The sequence below is a fragment of the Cloeon dipterum genome, chromosome 3, assembly GCF_949628265.1.
Source record: "Cloeon dipterum chromosome 3, ieCloDipt1.1, whole genome shotgun sequence".
In the NCBI taxonomy this organism is placed as follows: domain Eukaryota; kingdom Metazoa; phylum Arthropoda; class Insecta; order Ephemeroptera; family Baetidae; genus Cloeon; species Cloeon dipterum.
Window position 1 is genome coordinate 11,256,964 of NC_088788.1, and position 21,106 is coordinate 11,278,069.

General features: G+C 42.3%; 1 protein-coding gene across 6 annotated transcripts; it reads left to right on the forward strand.

Moving 5' to 3' along the window:
• The first annotated feature begins 1,618 nt into the window (after window positions 1-1,618).
• Window positions 1,619-20,720, forward strand: hlk (hulk). 6 transcript variants are annotated; one of them, XM_065482834.1, is made up of 36 exons: window positions 1,619-1,948; window positions 3,947-4,129; window positions 4,530-4,670; window positions 5,434-5,478; window positions 8,169-8,351; window positions 8,577-8,720; window positions 8,773-8,955; window positions 9,064-9,195; window positions 9,255-9,437; window positions 9,584-9,898; window positions 9,951-10,082; window positions 10,146-10,328; window positions 10,436-10,567; window positions 10,625-10,816; window positions 10,874-11,014; window positions 11,069-11,251; window positions 11,312-11,449; window positions 11,504-11,686; window positions 11,822-11,896; window positions 12,440-12,513; window positions 12,593-12,646; window positions 12,763-12,862; window positions 15,892-16,023; window positions 16,101-16,283; window positions 16,813-16,953; window positions 17,006-17,194; window positions 17,251-17,388; window positions 17,767-17,931; window positions 18,398-18,495; window positions 18,548-18,764; window positions 18,829-19,011; window positions 19,066-19,206; window positions 19,266-19,457; window positions 19,516-19,656; window positions 19,712-19,894; window positions 19,958-20,720. In XM_065482834.1, the coding sequence occupies exons 1-36, from the start codon at window positions 1,741-1,743 to the stop codon at window positions 20,146-20,148; spliced, it is 5,598 nt and encodes a 1,865-aa protein (XP_065338906.1). In that variant the 5' UTR covers window positions 1,619-1,740; the 3' UTR covers window positions 20,149-20,720. The 6 variants fall into 6 exon arrangements, with proteins under 6 accessions (XP_065338906.1, XP_065338907.1, XP_065338910.1 ...); XM_065482835.1 differs by having other exon boundaries at window positions 11,822-11,872; XM_065482836.1 differs by lacking the exon at window positions 5,434-5,478 and having other exon boundaries at window positions 1,621-1,948.
• The last annotated feature ends 386 nt before the right edge of the window (window positions 20,721-21,106 follow it).

Below are 21,106 nucleotides of genomic sequence, written 5' to 3' on the forward strand. Positions count from 1 at the left end.
ACCTACGTACGTGACACCTTGTTTCCTTTCGCTCTTGTGTCTTTCCCCCACTGTTAACCTCCCGACCTTGCCAGTAAATCTGTTGCGACAGGGGCGAGAGAAACCTGATCAACTGGGAAGTGTAGACCTAGCTCGTAAAATGAATCAGAAAATTGCATTATGCTGTGACGAGGCCAAGATAAGAAACCAACTGCAACAGGAACTAAATAAATTGTAAAATATCAACTAACCACATTTATAATTATATCAGGAACAATTCAATCGTACAAAGTAATTTGTAAAATGCTGAACAAAAAAAATAGGACGTATGCTCATAAATCAAAGTATTGTCCAATGCAGCAGAGAATGGCATTTTTGTAAGAAAAATTATATCTTGGACTAAGCCATACAATTTTGGGAAAATACAAAGGAATATCGCAGGCTTATTAATTGCTTTCCGGCTGTACATTTGGCTCTTACTCGGTTGGCCCCAAGAGTGATAAAAAACTTTCAATAAATTAGAGCAAAGTATATAGTTTTGAATTTCCTAAGAAGAATGCTAACAAACCCCACGGGATATGTTTCACATGAAAGTCTGTATAACCATCTCATACAAAAAATGTTTTTTTGTTTAATCCCCAATAATAAGCTAAAGTGAACTGTTTGCCAGTAAGATATGTAAAATTATTCTGTTATCATAGACGAATATTTAGGCATCTATTTGTGTGTTTGATATATTTATTTGAATGTTGTTATTTGAGAAAAAAACACTCATGCGAGAGAGTAATCAATGTTTTTTGAGAACCAAAAAAAATGAAAGAAACACACACCCAGGTAATTTGTAAATTTTTAAATTGAATTTAAAAGTTTTATATTTGAAGAAATTTTATTAAATTCAGACGTCAAAACTAATATTTCAGACGTTTGCAAACAGATTAATCAATGACATTATTATAAAAGAGAAGCATTTATTTAAAAAATGCATCTAACGTCGATTCCAACAAACTTTTCATCTTTGCTGACACAAAACCACTCTCCCCCTGACAATGGCATCCTTCCAAAGAGAGTGTCAATACTTTTTTAAATTTTAGCTATTATAAAAAACTAAAGTTAATTTTTATTGTTCAATTTTAATGTACGCTTGTATTTTATTTTAAATATTTATTATTTTAAATTAAAATTATACAATTTTTAACTATTTTTGTAGTTTGTGCAAAATGAGTTTTTAAATAAAAAATTCCTTGAATGTAGGATAAAAGACAAGAACTATTTAATTTTATTTTTAATTATTTTCAAATTTGATAAATTTATAAATAATGCATTTGCTTCATTATTTATTTATCCGGTAAAAATGACACTTTCTATAAACGTTAATGGATGTATTTTATTAAAATTTTAAGTACGTATTAAATAATTAATCGATTTCTGGTGTCAATTTATAATTTCAAAAATCTATACATTTAAAAATTCCAAATTTATTTCATCAAGGCAAATTTTATTTTAATGAATAAATAAAAACGTGGGAAACTGGGCTGAGCGCAGCTTTATCATATTTCTCGAGCATGTGGCAGCGGTTGGCGCGTGCTGGACAGGCGAAAAGACAAACAAAGCGTGTGCGTTCGGGTGCTGCGGTGGCGCTGGCGGTGCACGGGGAGGGCGCCGGTCTGTCGGTCGGACGGACGGACGGACGGGTGGACGAGTGGACGGAGCGCACTTCTTCGCGGGATCTGAACAAGGGCGGGCCTGCATCTCACGGGCGGGATGAGGCGTTTGTGGCTCGCGGCCTCGCTGTGCGCGCTGCTGGCCGTCGCGTTCGGCCCGCAGGTGACCTCGGCCAAAAAGGCGGCGGCGGCGCCACCGACACCACCTCCGCAGACCAAGGCGGCCGAGGCCTCCAAGATCGAAGAGGTCACGGCCAAGCAGCTCGAGAAGTTTCTGCTGGACAAGGACTACGTCGCCGTCTTCTGGTGTGAGTACAGTGGCCGGCAACCCGCCGAACGCACGCACGCACGCCCCGCAATCTCTCTCTCTCTCTCTCGCTCGCTCTCTCCGAGCGGAGCGGCCGCGCCGAGCCAGCCTCAGAGCGAGAGAGAGGCCTGCCGATATTTTTAGTGAGCCCGCTGCTCTTCCTCTTGCCGCCAGCTAAAATCTATTCTGAGTGCTCGCACGCCTAAAAAGGTGGCATAACACACACTCACGAGTGAATGCTCTCGCTCGGCAAGGCTGGAAAATTCGCACCCGCCGCGCGTCCCAACGCTGCCCGAAACGCGGCCCGGCTCGGGTTACGCGCGCCGCGTCGCGTCAAGAGCGCACCGAATGCGCCAAAATTCCGCCACCCCCGCCCGACGGCGTTTATTCCGCCGGCGAGAAATGGCGAGAGGGTGAAAAGTCTCGCTATTTCGAGCGCATCTGGCGATGTAGGACGCGCGCGTTATTACTACACCCACCTCGTTCGGTAACTCATTGACCCGCCGTTATTATGCTGATTGAGCGTGACGAAACGCGGCAAAACGGCGGCCGGGGGTCGCGTTTGGCACCCGCCAAAGGGTTTACTCAGAGACAATACATAATGCGTGCGAATCTAGGCAGCGTGACGGCCGCACATTCGTTTGATGTGGTGATTCAGAAATTTATTTGCGGGTGACGGCGGGCCCATGAGACGCTTGCTGACGAGAAAAGATTTTCCTCATTCTCCGCGACACCCCCGACAGAGCATGTAGGTTGATAGTAAACACTCACCTGCTCAGACGCGGAGAACGCTAGAAACCGCGATGCCCCGAAAATAGAGAAGCGGGTTTATATCAACCTGAATAAACATTAAAAATGACAAAATTGATGCATGATGAAGAAAGCAGGGATAATCAAGCAATAAATTATCGCCACAGTTGCAAAATCAGTGCGATATTTTTATTTTTTCTCAGACCATCAAAATGAGTCATAAATTCCTATTTAGTTAAATTCAATAACGTTTCAAATCTTATGTACCATTTAGACCACAGAGACGCAAATGCTTAACTTGCACTGTTTGTTCATCAGTTTCATCACGTAACGCCAGAAATAAAAAATAAAATTAATGACTTTCTTTTGAAACTGATTATTTATTATGAAGAAAAAAATAACCTAAAGTATTTATCACCACTGTAAATTTAATGAAATGAATTACTGACAATATCATTTAACAAGCTTTGAATAGAACGATAGCCGAAATTTTTTGGTAGCAATGTATGTTTTGTAACAATTGTTACCAACAAATATTCACGTTGAAGAAAAAATCAGACTTGTCCTCTTGTTAATAAAAAGTTCAAAATTGTATATTATTTCGATCAGGTTTCGGCCACTCCTGTAGCCTTAATGACGAGACAAAAAATTACAGAAAATAATTGCTAAACAAAATTAAACGTCAGCTTAACATTTTTTAAACAAAATTAGCTTTTTAGCAAAAATTAGTATTAATATTTAGGTGCCTCTAAGAATTTTGCACATGCTTTAATTTGCAAAGAGAGTTGTAATGCTACTTTTAATATTTTTAACATATCATCTTTTAAAAACAACTCACAACAAAACACGAATTTAAATTTAGCATGAAAGCAAAAGCATCATATGAAAGGATGCTAAATAATGATAATTGCGTTGAAAATGACAGCGAAAAAACTACAAAGAAAAAGTGTCATAGCTGCTAAAATAAAGGATTTTTTGCTCAACCGTCAGCTTATTTTGAGCCCTCTTTGTGGTTAATTCTGATCTACTTTCTACAACAACAGCAACATATAGCCTAGAGTTTTCTTGGATCGGCTTAACAAATCATTACACAGCTTAAAACCACATGCTTCCGTTCTGATCAAAAATTGATCTCGTCAACTAAATGATCTCTAAACTGCCTACCAAAACGTTCATTCGCCTCTGTTGAACCCTTTCTTTTCTACAGTTTCACTTTATTTTGATTTTTTATTCCAATTGTGTGTTTCAGATGCAAGGAGTTGCCACACTTGTGACAAAGTACTGGCAGAGCTAGAGAAAATCGACGATGACACCGACAACTTCGGTGTGGACTTCGTCAAAATCAACGACAAACGACTGGCAAAGCAGTACGGAATCAAGAACTTCCCTGCTCTCACGTACTTCCGAGAGAAGGAGCCGATTCTGTACGAAGGTGAGGGCAATATGATGCTGCTTTTCGAGGCCGCCATTGAGCAATGGCTTGTTTGCGAATTTTGCGAGCGTCTGCGGGGAATTTGTGAGAGAGTTCGCAGGGCGCTAAAATTAGGAGCCCCTGCTTGAGGGTTCATGACATGTTTAACGCGCCAAGGAACTTTCGACAACAAAGCAGCGCGGTAACGCTTTTTAAACCGATCGGGGTTTTAATTTTATGTTGATGATGCAAATATTTTGACCGCCTGCCAGCTCCCGTTCCTGAGAATTGAAGTTTTGATGCTTTATGACGCTGTTTATCTTGGAGCGGATTTAGATGGGCTTTGAAACGCGATATTTTTCATCTCTCTAAACCAATTGATTGCGTGATTTGAGAGCAACACTGTTGTTTTGAAATATAGGTGACCTGATGGACGAGGATTCCGTGCTGGACTTCCTGACCAGCCTGGAGGCTATGGACCTGCCTGACCGCATTGAGGAAGTCAACTCCAAGATTCTGGACAAAATAGTCGAGGATAATAATTATGTAGCTGTTCTATTCTGTGAGTTCCGCGCACTGAATCCTATTATTTCCATATAAAAAATAATAATAGTACCGCATTAGCTGGCTAGTCACGTAGTTGCACGTCTAAAATTAATTTAGATCTTTAAAATATCGTCTTTTATCTCTTTTGAGTAAAATTACTAACCTAGCAAAATCCGTTCATATACACCACGATTTTTGTACAAGTCCTCGTGTAGAAAATTCCGCGTGTACTTGATGCGTGTTTTTGTCTACGTGCCGACGCTATTTTTAGCGGTTGCTGTCGTGTCCCAGTTATTTATTTTACGTTTTGTTTTTTTGGAGTCGTGTTCAAAAAGTGAAACCACACGTAGTTGTATAAATTCACGACAAACACCGTCACGGCATGCACCCTGCTTGATTTTTTTGACTTTCACTCAACAATTCAATCACCCTGCGCACTTATGGCGACGTGGAGTCTCCGGCGAACATCCGTGTCTCGCACGGTTGAAAAGCAAAATATTAAAAAAAGATGAAATTTGAATCTGCACACATTCGATCGCCCCCTCGACACGTGAATATAACAACACTACAAAATTCGAGCAAAAAAGGGCAGTATCCGCTCAACATAAACTCTGCGTCAAGATTAATAAGCAGTTACAGCTCGCTGTCCACAAGGCTTTGCAAACATGTGAGGTTCAGTGTAGGGACCGAAAAATCTCTCACTCTCTGCTCTTTCTATCAAACCCAATGTATCCTTTGTTGTGACCCTCTTGTGTGATGTGTTGCCGTGCTGTCTGTAGGTCTCAGTGAAGAAACTTGCCCTCCTCGGGACAAGAACATGTTGAGTAAGTACATTTGAACAAAAGGTCCCATTTTCTATTTATGTATTTGCAAGAAAATTCACATCTTTTAATTTGCTCATTTCTTCTCTGAACCTGTCCTCTTTTTCACTTCTGCTGCACTGTTCCAGACATTTTTTATATTCACACTCTTCTCACGCACCACCTGCATAGTTGGAAACAAAGAGAGAGACTAAAAATTAACACGGAAGTGCCTTTAATCATCAAACTAGCTTTGAGAAATGTTGATCTAAAATTCATTCTCGCCAAATTGTCTGCCACTTTATAATTTTCAAATGCTCGCGGACACCTCTGTCTTTTCTTCTTTTATTTGTCGATCGAACTTCTGTTTCAACCTTGTCTTCTAACATCTCTCAAAAGCTAATTCCGTCACCCAGTTCGCCTGCTCTCGGAAATCACCGGACAGAGGACGGACTATTCTCTCCGCCAAAAGCAAAAGTACTTAGTTGAGACGCGCGCGAGAGCGGAGGGAATGCGCCGCTCGTCGTCGTCACACACAATGAATTCATTTCGCGCTGCAATTTATTTTCGGGGCGGATAGTCTGCAACCTGCCGGCGTGTCTGCTTAACTAACAAAATTAACCTCTGCTGGCACACTCCGAGTGCCGTGCATTGTGTTTAAAAATAATCTCACACGAAAAGTAGTGTTCATTCTTTTTGCGAACCCACACACTTAGTTTGACATGTGCGAAACGGGCCCGCAAACCGGGAGGGTAAAATTATGGAAACGTTTAGAGCGTCGAACGAAAAGAAAGAAAGGCACAGCACACTCACTCTATCCCGACTTTCTGGCTGTTTCGCTGGTGCTTGCGCGCAAAATAAAGTAGCAACTAGCTAGTAGGCAACCTTGCTCCAAAACGCTGAAAATAAATACGCGCCCAGTGTGTGAGTGTAGCCGCTTTTTGTCGCGATCATAATTAATTGCTTCATTTTCATGTCTGCGCTCTGGTGAAAAGTAAATCACATACACACACTCACACTCCCTCACATAACACGGAGAGCCTGCTCAAAGCCAATTAGCCGCGCGGGTGGGTATCGTGAGTCGAATCTCATCAGATGAAAAGTGCCAGAGCGAGACAAGTGTGAAATAACAAGACCGGAGTTGACACTCTTGCTTTTAGCTAGAGCGGGAATTACGCACAGCTTGCCCGCGCAACACTGTTGGTGTGCCACTTTGCATTTCATTGTATTACTTAGCGCGCTTTTTACAGAAACTTGAGCAATCCGCCTGCTTGCTTGGCTCCTTTCTCAAAACTTGTGACGCGCGACCGCCTCAAATAAATCGGGATAACAAGTTCAAAAGGTTCACCTGAGATCTGTTTGGAATTAATAAAATTTGATAAATTACAGACAATATTAATGAGGTTGCAAAAAATATTTAAAAAATAAATGTCTTTTTACTAATTTTGCAGTTTTAAATGCAATTAAAATAACACTTGCCTTGAGGGGTGGGTTTGAAGGAGTTGAAGTATTTTTTCACGTGAAATGATGCTCAAATAAATGTTCTAAAAAGGAAAAAAATTAATTCATTTGAATTCTTGTGCAAGAAATTGGTAAAAATTGACTGGTAAATTCAGTGGAGAAAAATCCTCCAACAAACTGAGATTGCAACTTCTGTCGTGGTCTCGTGAAGCTTTCGTCACGATAATTTATGGTCGGTCCGTGTCACACACACACGCGGGGATGCTTCTGCTATTGTGTCGGTGCTGGGCACTGTACGTCCTATAGATAGATAGACAGCACCTCTGGCTGCCGGCCTATTTTTAACCTATTCGCCACGAGCACAAACATTCTCAATGGATCGTTTTATCGTGTGTCCAAACAACTCTTGAAATTTGTAATTTTTATCTCTCAATCAGAGCAGTCTTGCTACACATGAACGTAGTTCGGTTTTACTGCCTAATTAACCGCTTTTATTGCGTTTAAACTGCTGCTGGAGGTGTGGCCCAAAATTCTATCGCCGGAAGTGCGTGCGTGCGCGTTTTGGCTCATTCGAGAGATTAATGGACCGGACCGGTCGATGGGGCTGCACTTCAAACGGCGATTCTGCTTTCCAGCGGTCGGTAGTTTGCATTATTGGGCAATTATTAGAAGAATGGCGAAAATAAAATCTTGCGTCGGGGCCAAGTTCGCGGCGCGCGCGTTGAGAAAAACGTGCTCGCTCGCGACTCGTCCCGGTCTGGTCCAGCACCGCCACACATGCGGGAGGCATCTGCTCTTACTCACATCTCCTTGGCTGGCCGCGGGCCAACTCTTTTCTGTTTCTGCTCTCCTGATATACCCCATAATTCTATTGACAACCCACACGGGCTAACAAATAAAATGACGATTTGCGTTGACGCTCATCAAGGGCTGGCCAACTTTGTGATTTAACGCGCCGCCGACGTACTTGGAACGCCGCCTGCTTTTAATGGTCGCGCGGATGCACCGCGGTCCAGGCCGCGCGTCCAGCAATCGCACGAATTTAGGACGAGAGCACTTAAGCCAAGGCAATCGTCTGCCTGGGATTTTCCTCCCAGAAGTAAATTCAACGCAAACCGCCACTTTGCACCCCACTCGTAATACAAGGATAGACTTCTGTGTAAATCTTTGCTTTATTTCCAGCCGATTGTGCGTCTCTCTCGACACGAGTCGACTAAATGACAGCGTTTTTAACCAAATGAATGCAATTGCAGATAAGCCAGAGTGCAGAAAATCTTATAAAGCACTGCAGGAACTCGAGAATATCGACGACGAGGCCGACTCGCTGGGCATCGGCTTCGTCAAGATCGCAGACGAAGAATTGGCCGAGGAGTACAATCTGGGCACCCTGCCTGCGTTGGTCTACTACAGACACGGAATCCCCATCATTTATGAACGTGAGTCCCGCTTTATCTCGACGGCGTCTGTTGTCTGTTGTGCAAGTGGAGCACACTGACTCCATTATTATTGTGGTTCATGCTTGACAGCGGTGACTTAATTATTATGCAACCCCATCGCGATCGTAATCGTCGCGACGCTTTAATTAAGAGGCGCCGTTAAATACACACTGAAACCAAAATGTAGCAGAAAATAGACATTTTTAATAACGGCCACGTGTGCAGATGAACTGACCAGGGAGGAGGACGTCTTGGAGTGGCTGGTGCAGAACAAGTCCACCGGAGACGACGATGACGTCATTGAGGACGTCACCATCAGGTCCCTCGAGACGCTCATCGATTCTGTGGACAACCTTGTCGTGCTCTTTTGTAAGACTCTCGATTCGTGATGTTTTAATTTTATTTTAATTCACCCTTTAAGACGACAATGATGACGAAGAATCGGAGGTGGTCCTGACCGAGCTGGAGAAAATTGACGATGAATGCGACAGATACGGCATCAAATTTGTCAAAATTGACGATGACGCTGCAGCCAAAGAGTTCGGCATTGATGACACCCCCGCCCTGGTCTACTTTGAGAATGAGGTGCCCAACTTGTACGATGGTAAAAAGTTACAACGACCGCACCATTTTGATAATTAACTACCGGGGAAAATAATGAAAAAATAAATGTATCTCAAGTCGGACATTTCAAATATTTAATATTACCCAGGCGACCTTGAGGATGAGACTGAGATCCTCGAGTGGCTGGTCGGTCAGCTGAAACAAGACGAGATCGAAGATGTGACTGACGAGATGCTGGACAGGCTGATCAAAGAGGGCAAGACCATGTTGGTTCTGTTCTGTGAGCTAATCAAAACCTGCCGACGCTTTTTAATTGACGATGTGTTTCGTGATTGACAGATGACAACAATGACAAAAAGAGCCAGACGGTGCTGGGCGAGTTGGAAAATATCGACGACGAGTGCGACTCCCACGGCGTTGTCTTCGTCAAGATCGAAAACGAGGAGGAGGCCGCTGAGTACGGCATTGAGAAGATCCCAGCCCTCGTCTATTTCGAGAAAATGATCCCTACTTTGTATGAAGGTATGCGTGCGTGCGACTTACGCACTTTGAACGATGAGCGAGTGATTGACGGCGGGAGGAAATGAGTGACTGACTAATGATGCTCGTCTGCAGAGCTGTTGTTTTTAAAAATCAAAATACAATTACCGACTTGAGCTAATTAACAGGAAATTTGGAGGATGAGGAAAAGGTGCTGAAATGGGTAGTCAAACAGCTGGAAAGTGACGAAATTGAGGACGTGAACGATGAAATGCTGGACATGCTCATCTCCAAGATGCCCAACTTGGCTGTGCTCTTCTACGACAAGGATCAAAAGAAGAGCCAGAAGGTGCTTGCCGAGTTGGAGAATATTGATGACGAATGTGACAAGAACAGCATCGCCTTTGTCAAAATTGATGACGACAAGGAGGCCAAGGAGTACGGAATTGAGAGCATTCCGGCCGTTGTCTACTTTGAGAAGAAAATTCCTCACATCTATGACGGTAAAATTGCACAGAATTTGTCGAGAAATAGTTGTAAATTATACTATTTCAGGTGATCTAACGCAGGAGAATGAGCTTCTCGAGTGGCTGGTGCACCAGAAGAAGCACAGCGAAATCCCGGAGATCACCAACGAGATGATGGACAAGCTAATCGACTCTGTAGATTTCATGGCCGTACTTTTCTGTAGGTGCTTAAACCCAGAGTTATGGCATTTCCCGTCTTACAATTGAATCCGCATTTTTGCAGACGACAAGGACGACAAGCAGGACTTGCGTGTGCTCAATGAGCTTGAAAACATCGACGACGACCTGGACAAGGAGGACATCGTCCTCGTCAGGTTGGACGACGACAAGGAAGCCAAGAAGTACGGCATCGACCATCTGCCAGCGCTGGTCTACTTCGAGGAGGAGATCCCTGCTATTTACGAAGGTATGCAACTCGCGCAACTTGTTTGTTGTGCGGGACTGCATAACGTTTTACACGAGAAACAATTTTTTTAGTTCGACGTTGATTTTGAATACTTGTTATTTCTATAGGAGATCTGTTGAACGAGGAGGAAGTCTTGAAGTGGCTCATCCAGCAGAAAACCACTTCAGCCATTGAGGAGGTCACTGACGAGATTTTGAAGAGGCTGATTGATCACCACGAATATGTAGTTGTCTACTTCAGTGAGTGCATTTAATGTGAACTGAATTAGAAAAATTCCTCAATGGGAAACTCAAAAGGTGGCGAATGCGACGAGGAGGCTGATGACTGCGACGAGTTCATTGCATCCCTGGAGAGCATCGATGATGAGTTGGACGAAACCGGCATTATTTTCGTCACCACCGAGGACATAGGACTGGCCAAGAAAAATGGCATCAAAACATTCCCTTCATTGGTGTTCTTCAGAAATAAGGACCCTCTTCTTTACACTGGTAAAATTAATTTTAATGGGTATTTTCGTGAAACAAAAATAATGTGGAAATATATAGGTGATCTCGACGATGAAGACGAAATTCTCACCTGGGTGACTGACGAAGAGACACTGGAAATCCCTGGACGCATCGAGGAAGTCAATATTCGTATGCTGGACAACATTCTGCACGACAACGAAAACGTTGTTGTCTTTTTCTGTGAGTGACACATTATGATAAATTTTCGAACCAAAGCTAATCTCATTTTACTAGATGCCGAGGGCGACAAGAAGTCGCAGAAAATCATCCAGGAGTTGGAAAACATTGACGACGAGTGTGAGGAGAAGGATATTGACTTCGTCAAGACCTCCGACGAGGGCATCGAGAAGGAGTATACGCTGCCTGAGCTGCCAGTACTTGCCTTTTACCGCAGCAAATTCAGAACCCTCTACGAAGGTAATTTTAGAATACAAAATCCCCCTCTTAAATACATATGATATCAAATATTTGGCACAGGCGACCTTATGAATGAGGAAGCCATTCTCGAGTGGGTCCTGGGTCTGCACGGCTCTGCTCACGCGGTGATCGAGAGCGTCGACCGCAAAACTCTGCAGACCCTCATCAATGAGGTCGAGCACCTTGCAGTGTTTTTCTGTAAGAGTTAAATGTGCGCTGAAAACTATTATAATCTAACTGATTCATCTTCAGATGGTCCTGATTGCAAAGTGTGCAACAGAATCTTGGAGGAACTGGAAACCATCGACGATGACACTGATAAACACAATATCCAGTTCGTGAAATCGACTGACGCCAAGTTGGCCTCTGAGTACGGAATCTTTGATTTCCCAGCACTCGTCTTCTTTGACACCGGCGTTCCTATCATGTATGGAGGTAAGATGCGTCGCTGGAAAGCGGCTTTTCACTTTTATCATCCAGTAATCAAACTCTTTTCCAGGCATTATGTACAGAGAATAATCTATTTTGCCTTTCAACCAGTTGTTCCCATTTTAAGCGCTTAATTTTCAGGCGATCTTAAACAAGAGGCTCGCGTCTTGGATTGGCTCGTGAGAAAGAAAAGTAAGGGTGTATTACATCCCACAGGTACCTGCTCACCACAATCGCAGCATCCAAGTACCGAAATTGCCTTGTCTCACTGATCAAACCGCTTGCTCTTTAATCACGCATTCGACGAGAGCAAATTTTCTTTGCGACGAAGGAAACCTAGCTCGCAACACCAAAAAGCCGTTGTCTTGCTGTGGCGTCAAACATTCCCGATGGATGCTGTGGCTGTCTCTCTGTGTTAACCTATCTGTGTACCTTCCTTCTCTTTTGCATTTCCTAGCCAAAGTTGCGCTTTTCAAACGCCGGGAAAAAAAGGGTTTCCTGCTATTAATTGGTTGTTGAAATTGTATGCTTCAAAATTATTTTTTTGCAGTTGAAATAGTTGTTTTATAAAGACGTAGAGAGTAGTAGAGTAACAGGAGATTTTGGGCAGTTTTTGAATTAAAATTTTTTAACCTTTGGCGTATTTTATTTTCGGCAATTTCGGGGGTGTCCTGGCCCTTTTTTGGTTAAAGTGCCAAAACTGGCAGGAACTGCGAATGGCTCACGGTCACAACTCTAATATCGATTTCGATTTCTTAGTTGAGGAAGATGATGATGATGATGATGATGACGACGACGACGATGATGACAATAATGATGATGATGATGACGAGGTACTGAAATAACTCCGCATGTTTTTCAGCAAACGTCACTCTCGTCATTTAAATCACTGCGCACTGATTAAAATTTTAGGACGACGATGAAGATGATGATGAGGACGATGACGGCGTCGACGATGATGACGAGGTATTGATCCCTGAAAAAAATCAGTGCCTCGAAATTGTCCGTTCTCGCCAGTTGCCTTTCCTATGACCGTTTATTCTTTGCATTCTTTGCATTTACGTTATTGTTAATTTTGTTAGGATGATGATGATAACAATGATGACGACGATGACGACGACGACGATGATGATGGAGATGATGACGACGACGACGATGACGACGACGATGATATTGTTTTAGGTATCGCAGGGAATGCTGCCTGATGTTGAGATATTAATTTTATTTACTATCCGTTGACTTTTCTCCGATTTTCACGCATGTAGATTTCTATGTTTTTTTACCTTCAGACTGTTTATATGTAAGTGTATTAAATAATTTGTTGGCCGCATTTGCTAATAATGCCAGTCAAGTTACGGGAAGCTAAACAAACCAAAATTTCTTTAAATAGCAGTACTGGTTTTGCGGTACGAATTAAAATTGAACATTTTAAACCTTGACCTGAGCTGGCATCTCTTCTCGTGCCATTTAATCATCGCTTTATTTATCGAGCAATGCGCTCAAATAATCTTCCAGATCGAAAACACGCACATCTAAGCAGTCGCCATTGTTTTTCTTTACCTCGTTTAACGTCTCAATTTTCACACGATTAATGTTTTTTTGCGGATTTCTCTGACTTTAAAATCCTCTATCCCAGCGTTTCACGGCGAGCGGAGCACGAGGAGATGAATTATATCTGCGCCCGCTATTAGTGCAACGCTTTAAATGAATTTTTAAAACCGTAAATTAATCGATTTGAACAAGTAATTTGCCGATTAATCAGGAGATTGTTAAAAATTAGCATTCGGTGCATGTTTGAATCGAATTTCCTAGGTAAAAAGGGCTAGAATCTTCAGCATTTGATGCGAGAATCTGCATTTATTTTGTGAAATGCACCCTCAAACATCTGCATCCCTGTCCGTCCCGACCCCGTTTTGCCAGTGATGAATTTCATGTCTCTCTGTCTTTTGATTCCAGTGTCCCAATAGTCTCTTAAAGTGCTTAAGCAAGGGAAAAAAGAGTTTATGTTGAGCAGGATATATACTCTCGCTCGCGCCGATAGCTAAGGCAGCTCATTTCTATCGCACGCACAAAACGAACACGATCACTTCACTCATCGACACAGAAAACACACACTTTCTTTGAAAATTAACTCGATACTATTTTGTTCTCACGCTTCTCGCACGCACATTCCGCCGTTTTAACTCGGAGCGTTTCCAAAGTGCAAAAACGCTATACTTTTGTGTAGAGTGTTCAAGTATTTAAATACGTTTTATCGAGGACTATAAAAATATACAAACAGCAGCTAGTTGGTGGTAGTTTATAGAGCATTTATATAATAGTGCCGATTAGACTAGTTAGTCTCGAATAAAACAATGTTGCATGTCGAAGTAGTTGCATGCGGCCGCTAGTGAACGCAGACATGATTTTTAGGCAAGATTTTCCTACACTTTTTGGTTTTCTGGAACAGAGAGTTTGTCTGTGAATCACACAATCACTAACATCAATAGACCTCATCAGTAGAGATATTGCTCAGAGTGGCAATGCTCGCGTTTAAGATTTTTCATTTCGGAAAGAAAGAATTCAAAAAGTGTACGAAAATCGGGTTCGCTAGGCTGCGGCCACTCTGCTTTCTTTTTGGATGAGGTCTATTGTGTTCATTCATCATGAGAAATCTAATTGATTGTGTGATTTGCAGGGAAAAGCTGTTTCTACATGGGGTTGAATGATGACAAAACGTCGAATCCGTTTTCGCCCAAGGAGCTGCAGCCATTTAAGTGTTGCCCCTATAAAGACACTGGCAAAAAGAAGGGAAAGAAAGGTTCCGAAAAGTCCGACAAAGGTGGCAAGGAAAAGAAGCCTAAGCATTATGTAGCCACTTGGTGGTAAAGCGTGTCGCCGTGCACACTGGCTGAATAATACCAACACACACCTAATTTTCATTCACTTTTTCATCTAATTGTGATAAAAGTAATCAGCAGAATTCTAGTTTTCGTTCTTAATACTAGGCATTCTTTATATTCACTTTCGCTCTGTCTTTTATTTGTCTTATGCTGCATCTCTCTCTCTTTTATTTCTTTCTTTCTTTCTTTCTCTCTTCTCACTGACACCAGGAAAATCGAGCAAATTTGTTTTTCGGAGCATTTACTGCGACTCTCGAGCTGTATTAACAAATTATTCCTGTTCATCTCGTGTCCTGTAGTTGAAGCTATGTAATAAATTGTGTAGATCTAGCGAGTTTTGACAGCTGATAATACTTGCAACGCTTTGTATAGCTAGCTTCCAGCCGCACTTTTTGACCGCCCATTTATATAGTCTTCATTCCGACTGAAATTTCAATATGAAGGCTGTGATAACTGATTCACTTACACAATTTTTGTCACTTAAGTTGCACCGCGCGATAAGAAGCAAAGTTGGCCAAAACTCGCTACGTAAATTGTCGAACAACTGTTATATCAATTAGGCTAATAAACATTAACAACTCTCAATTTTTTGTACGCCGCGACAAAAAATATTCACCATGGTTGGTCAAAACAAGCTTTTTGCTCTGAATTTTTTTCTAGCGATTTGTGTTTTGCAAAACTGAGGAGCATGAATATGTTGTTGTTTTTTGATCTGCAGCATGTGCTACAACAGCAAAAATCTATTTCACATAAAATCCACCACGCTATCAGTCATAAATACAGATAAGGTCAGGTACATACTTGCGGGAAGCTGCTGCTGCGCTCAGCTTCCCAAGGCAAACGACGAGTTTACTCTCAGATGACCTGAGTTTCAAACAATAATTGCCACCCGCCGCTCTTTTACTGAAAATAAACTTTCGCGTCTCGGCGCGAAGAGTAAACAGAGCTCTAAAACTCTTTTCTTCACTTGACAATCCATATTCATTCGTTTTCGCACTTGCTAAAGAGATAAAACGCAATTTTTCCAAACACTCTCTCCTGCACTCGAGGTTGCCTTGTTTTTCTTCCAAATTTTGAGCATCTTGACGCACGCGGGCATTATGAGTATTGCAATAATGCCGCGCTTTAACTCTTTGAGTCATTAACGCACTCTCAATCAAATTGCAAAACCTGTCTGAACGCAAGAACTCGCTCCTGGCACAAACAAGTGAGTCTCAAATACCTCGAATTTGAATCTCACCCCTCCACACCCCTAGAGTCCTCAGCTATCCTAGACTTTGGAATGCGGATCGGTGGCAGATAGAGCCTCCTACAAAACGCCTTTTTCAGGGGACATGATGGACAAGGGAGGCGTGCTCAGCTGGATCAAGACGCGCAAAAACGACCAGAGCATCGAGGACATCGACAGAGACAAACTGGCCAAGTACATCACCTCAAAGGACTTCCTGGCAGTCATGTTCTGTAAGTTGTCACTTTAGGCAACCTGCTCGACCTCCACGCGCTGCAGGTTGCTCTCATTTTTACTATTTGGCTCGCAGATAACGATGAGGACTATGAGGCTCATAGAATTTTGAGGCATTTGGAGCTCATCGACGACGAGGCTGCCGAGTATGGAATCAAATTCACCAAATGCAGTGATCTTTTAATGGCTAAGAAGTACGGGTTCCGCGAGCCACCGGGCATCGTGTACTTCAGAAAAGGAAAATTTATCAAATATGACGGTATGTTACAATAATTTTTTAAAATTTATTTAATTTTCTTCATTTGAGTATTAGAGACCACTACAAAAAGCATAAACTGACGATTGTATGGACAGTAAAAAATAAGTTGTTGGTCACAATTTAAAAACTAATTCGAATCTTGGTTATTTAAAATATAATTTAAGATGTTTAATAGGAGAATATATTTCTAAACGAAATGAAAATCTGTTCCAAAATTGTACGGAAGGTATTTAAAATTTAAATAATTAAAAAAATTATATAGAGCGAAAATTTTGAAACTTTTTTCTCTAGCAATTTTCTCCCTGAATTATTTTTTTTAAACTATTTTAATCCTGGCCGTAAAATCTTAGAAAAAGTTTTATTTCAACTAAAGATTTATTTTCTTTCGTAACACCTTAAAATTTTGGATACTGGGTCTATAGGTTTTATTCCAAAAATTTATTTGCGGGTAAACTTGAAAGCTTCAAACTATCATTAAAATTACAGGAGCAAAAACTCATTACATTTTTAATTGCAATCTTTATGAAAGGTGACATTGATGACGAGGAGGAAGTTTTGGATTGGCTAACCGACCCAGAAAACATGGAACTGAACGACCACATCGAAAAGGTCAACAGGAAAATGTTCGCGAAAATCCAGCAGAGCTCCGATTACGTCGCCGTCGTTTTCTGTGAGCAATTATCTGAAGCATTTCGCTCTCCCCTCTTAATTTCTCCATGCAGACAGCAAGGATTGTCAACAGTGTCCGCGCGTCTTGGCCGAATTGGAGCACATCGACGACGAGGCTGACGGTGCGGGCATCAATTTCGTCAAAATCGACGACAGACAGATGGCCAAGGACTACGGCGTCTTCGCCCTGCCCGCCGTTCTGTTCTTCAAATTGGGAGTCAAGGATCCAGTTATCTACGCAGGCAAGGATTTAATTTGAAAACCCTGCAAAATTCAGGTTTGAACTGATCTGATGCAGGGGACCTGTACGACGAGGAGAAAATTCTTCAGTGGCTGATGACCCAGAAGGACCCCGGCGGTGAAGTGATCGAGCACTACTCCGGTGAAGACTTGACAAACCTCATCACCACGGCCGACTCGCTGGCAGTCTTCTTTTGTGAGTATCTCATCTTACAACACAGCAAATACAAAACTGAAATTTTAAAAGCAAACACACAAACTTAAATAATATAATAATAATTTCTCTGGTGCAAACTCTATGCCATCTATATGCTGACGCTTTCTTCTTTCATCATCACTTGCTTTTTCATACATAAAATGTCACAAATTAAAACTAAATTGACGCAGCCTCATCCACTCACCAAAATCATGCTAAATATTTGGCCAAATTTCGATTCACTCAGGTAGAAAAGTAAAAAAAAATTATACTGCTTTCGATGTCAGTCAGGTTAACTCTTGTAGAGCTGCAGCAGAAACCCGTATAATTTGGAGTATACAGTGTAATTAAATTGTGGTATTATAATCTCAATACTAGGGAATGAAACGTTTTGTGAAATTTGCAAGCGCAAAAAACACTTGCATAAAAGCAAGAAGGAGGCCGAAGGTGCCGCCCCCGCCGACCCCAATGCGCCTCCGAGCCCGACGGACGCCGAAGAAATATCCCCACCGGATAAGCCCCAAGTCCACAGACGCCAGCGCGGTACATAAAATTGCATTGAGGCTGATTTAGATCAGAATTTTAAATCCCCTGATTTTTCTAGTAGCAGTAGTAGATGGCCATTTTTAGAGAATAGACACGATTTTTGGTCTGTACATATATATATGAACCAGCAGTTTTTCGTTTTTTCCAGTGTAAAAATGAAAAAAAAATTATATGTAAAATATATTTGTGTTACTCAAACTATGATACACGCAACAAATAACAGAAAGAAACAAAATATCCGGATTCAAATTTCATCTTTTGTCCGTTACTGTGTCATGAGATCTATGTCGCCATATTCCATCGCTTTATTCTGTTGCTGATTAGTCTAGTTCTGTGTGCCAAATCCACTAATCTAGTTGTGTGATATGCCTTACCTTATTTGTACGAGACCGTGTTAATTGTTTTATGTCGCATCCGCTCTCCCCTTCAAAGCCTCGACTTAGTCTTTCTCTCGCAATTGCAGACAATGACAACTGCGACAGGTGCGTCACTATTCTGGAAGAGTTGGAGAACATCGACGACGACTGCGAAAAATACGGAATAGTTTTTGTAAAGACGGAGGTATGGAGCATTTTCTGAACGAATATTCCATCTCAATTTATTCTCCAAACAGGATTATAAGGTGGCACAAGGCTACGGGATATCGGAGTTCCCGTCGCTCGTTTACTTTGAGCACAACACGCCGAGCGTCTACGAAGGAGACCTTGCCGAGGAGGAGGAAGTGCTGCAGTGGCTGATTACCCAAAAGGTCGAGGACAGAATCGAGCTGGTGACCAAAATTATGCTGGAAAACATGGTGGAGGACGTGGAGTACATGGCCGTCTACTTCTGTAAATTATTTAGCCCACAAGTAAGGTGGAAATCTGATTGGTTTTTGTTATTTGTGAAACGCAGATAAGCCGAACTGTCGACCTTGCGATGAAATTCTGGAGCAGCTCGAGAACGTCGACGACGAGTGCGATGCCTACGGAATCCAAATGGTCAAAATACACGATCAGGGCCTCGCGAAAAGGTATTCCATCAAAACGTATCCAGCACTGGTTTACTTCCGCAATGGAAATCCTCTTCTTTATGATGGTAACAAGTTTTTAAGTTAGGAAACTTAATATTTATTAAACAATACTATTTCAGGTGATTTGATGGTCGAGGAGGAGGTATTCCAGTGGCTCATTGAAGACGAAAACAGAGAGCTGCCTGATGAAATCGAGGAGGTCAATCTGCAAATGCTCAATAGACTTTTGGACGACTCGCCTTTCCTAGCCGTTTTCTATTGTAATTTTAATTTTTTTTTGTTAGTAAAAAACTCAAAGTTCCTAACAAATTTTTACCAGACTTGGAAGACAGTGAAGAGTGCGACGACTGTGACGAGGTTCTGGAAGCACTTGAGGAGATTGACGGCGATGCTGACGATTATGGTGTCGATTTTGTCAAAATTTCCGACCCAGACGCATTCACCGAGCACAACGTGGTTGCCGTTCCTAGCCTTATTTACTACAGAAAGAAAACCCCGCTGGTTTATGACGGTTCGCTAGAGCCAAAAACAATTAGCAAAAAGTAGAAATACAAAAATATGCTCCACAGGTGATTTCCATGACACTGACAGGATTCTGGGCTGGTTGACCTCCCAGGATATTTTTGAGCTTAAAAACGAAATCGAGGAAGTGAGCCGCAAAATGCTGGACAAGCTCCTGGACGAAAATGACTTCGTTGCTGTCTACTTCTGTACGCAAAAATCATGATTTTCATTAAAGTAGATCTAAAACTCTTAAATTTACAGACGAAGAGGACAGTGCCATTTGCGAGAAAGTTTTGGCCGAGCTTGAGACCGTGGACCAGGAAATAGACAACTTGGACATCACTTTTGTCAAAATCGCCGACGTGAAATACGCCCGCAAATGGGGTGTGACCACCCTTCCGTCGCTAGTCTACTTCAGAAAGCGCTTCCCGAGCATCTACAGAGGTAAAAAAGAGCCTCTCACGCCTTGCTTGAGCGGTCCTAAACACGAGGCTTTTTTTATTGCAGGTTCGCTCTCCGAGGAGGCCGACGTGTTGGATTGGCTGAAGAAAAACCGCTTCCGCAGCCCCGAACTGAGTCTCTTCATGTACGCAACATTCGCCATCGCCTTGGCTTTTGTCCTGTACACAACCTTCCTGATGACCGTGTTCAACAAGCCCCCGCCCCCGCCAGCTCAGCCGCACCCCAAGCAGTCTTAAATTCGGCCCTTGGCTGGCCTCGGAAAAGAGAGCACTGATTTTTTGGAATAAAAAAAAGAATATTTAAATGTCGGACGACCCTTTTAAAAAATCACCTACAATGTTTTCAAATACGTGGATTTGATCGCCGGGTTTTTCTTGAAACTAAATTCCATTTTAGTTTTTGCTAAGAAGAACGCGAAGATTTTTTTTTGTTGTCGAGTCCGTAGAACACGATAGAAATTTGTTGCTGAGATTTGTAGATAATAATACGAGAGTGCTGGATCTTGATTCCATTTATCTGATTTTCCCTGTGGCTGATTGCGAGCGAAAATGGCGTTCAACGAGCGTGCGCGTGCGAGCATGTGACTATTATGTTCAAATAGTTGTGTAATGAGACGTTCGAGGACTGAGTGCACAATTGCAGTCTCCAAAAATTATTTTGCAAAATCGACTACTTTTGTATGGCGCGCGGCTGCGGCGCGCAATTCTCGGCTGTCAATTTTGAACACTTTAACGGCCTCAACATGGTGAGATGAAAAATGTGACAAACCATTTTATTTAAAAATAAATGACGTACTTTGTACAAAAAAGCGCCTGCCTGCCTTTATTGAATTCCCGGGTTCCCGACTAAGCTGTCATTTCCTCGAGTTCTGCCGATTGTAATTAACGCCCCACGCGGATAATTTATAGGGGTCGCGCGCCAATATTTCGCGGCGCCTGTGAAGTTCCCGCCGCCGCCCGCGGCAACCAACGTCGACGCGGCTTACGCACGAAAGCAAAACTGTGGAAAGGGTGCGATTCGCCCGAAATTCAATCTAATGAGTAATTAGCAGGAAAGATGCGATTAATCAAACGATGATTAAAACACGCCCCTCGTGCGGCAAAGGGTGAACTATTAGTTCGCAAGAACTCCTCCTCCTCTTCACACGTAAAGCTCTCGTGAAACAAAAGCAATTAACGTCTCAAAATTTATTGC

Bases quoted from the DNA above. Each gene is read 5' to 3' on its own strand.
- hlk (XM_065482834.1), top strand. From the start codon at position 1,741: ATGAGGCGTTTGTGGCTCGCGGCCTCGCTGTGCGCGCTGCTGGCCGTC. The intron at 9,438-9,583 runs GTATGCGTGCGT...GCTAATTAACAG, and splicing joins GATCCCTACTTTGTATGAAG to GAAATTTGGAGGATGAGGAA. The intron at 16,954-17,005 runs GTGAGCAATTAT...TTCTCCATGCAG, and splicing joins TTACGTCGCCGTCGTTTTCT to ACAGCAAGGATTGTCAACAG.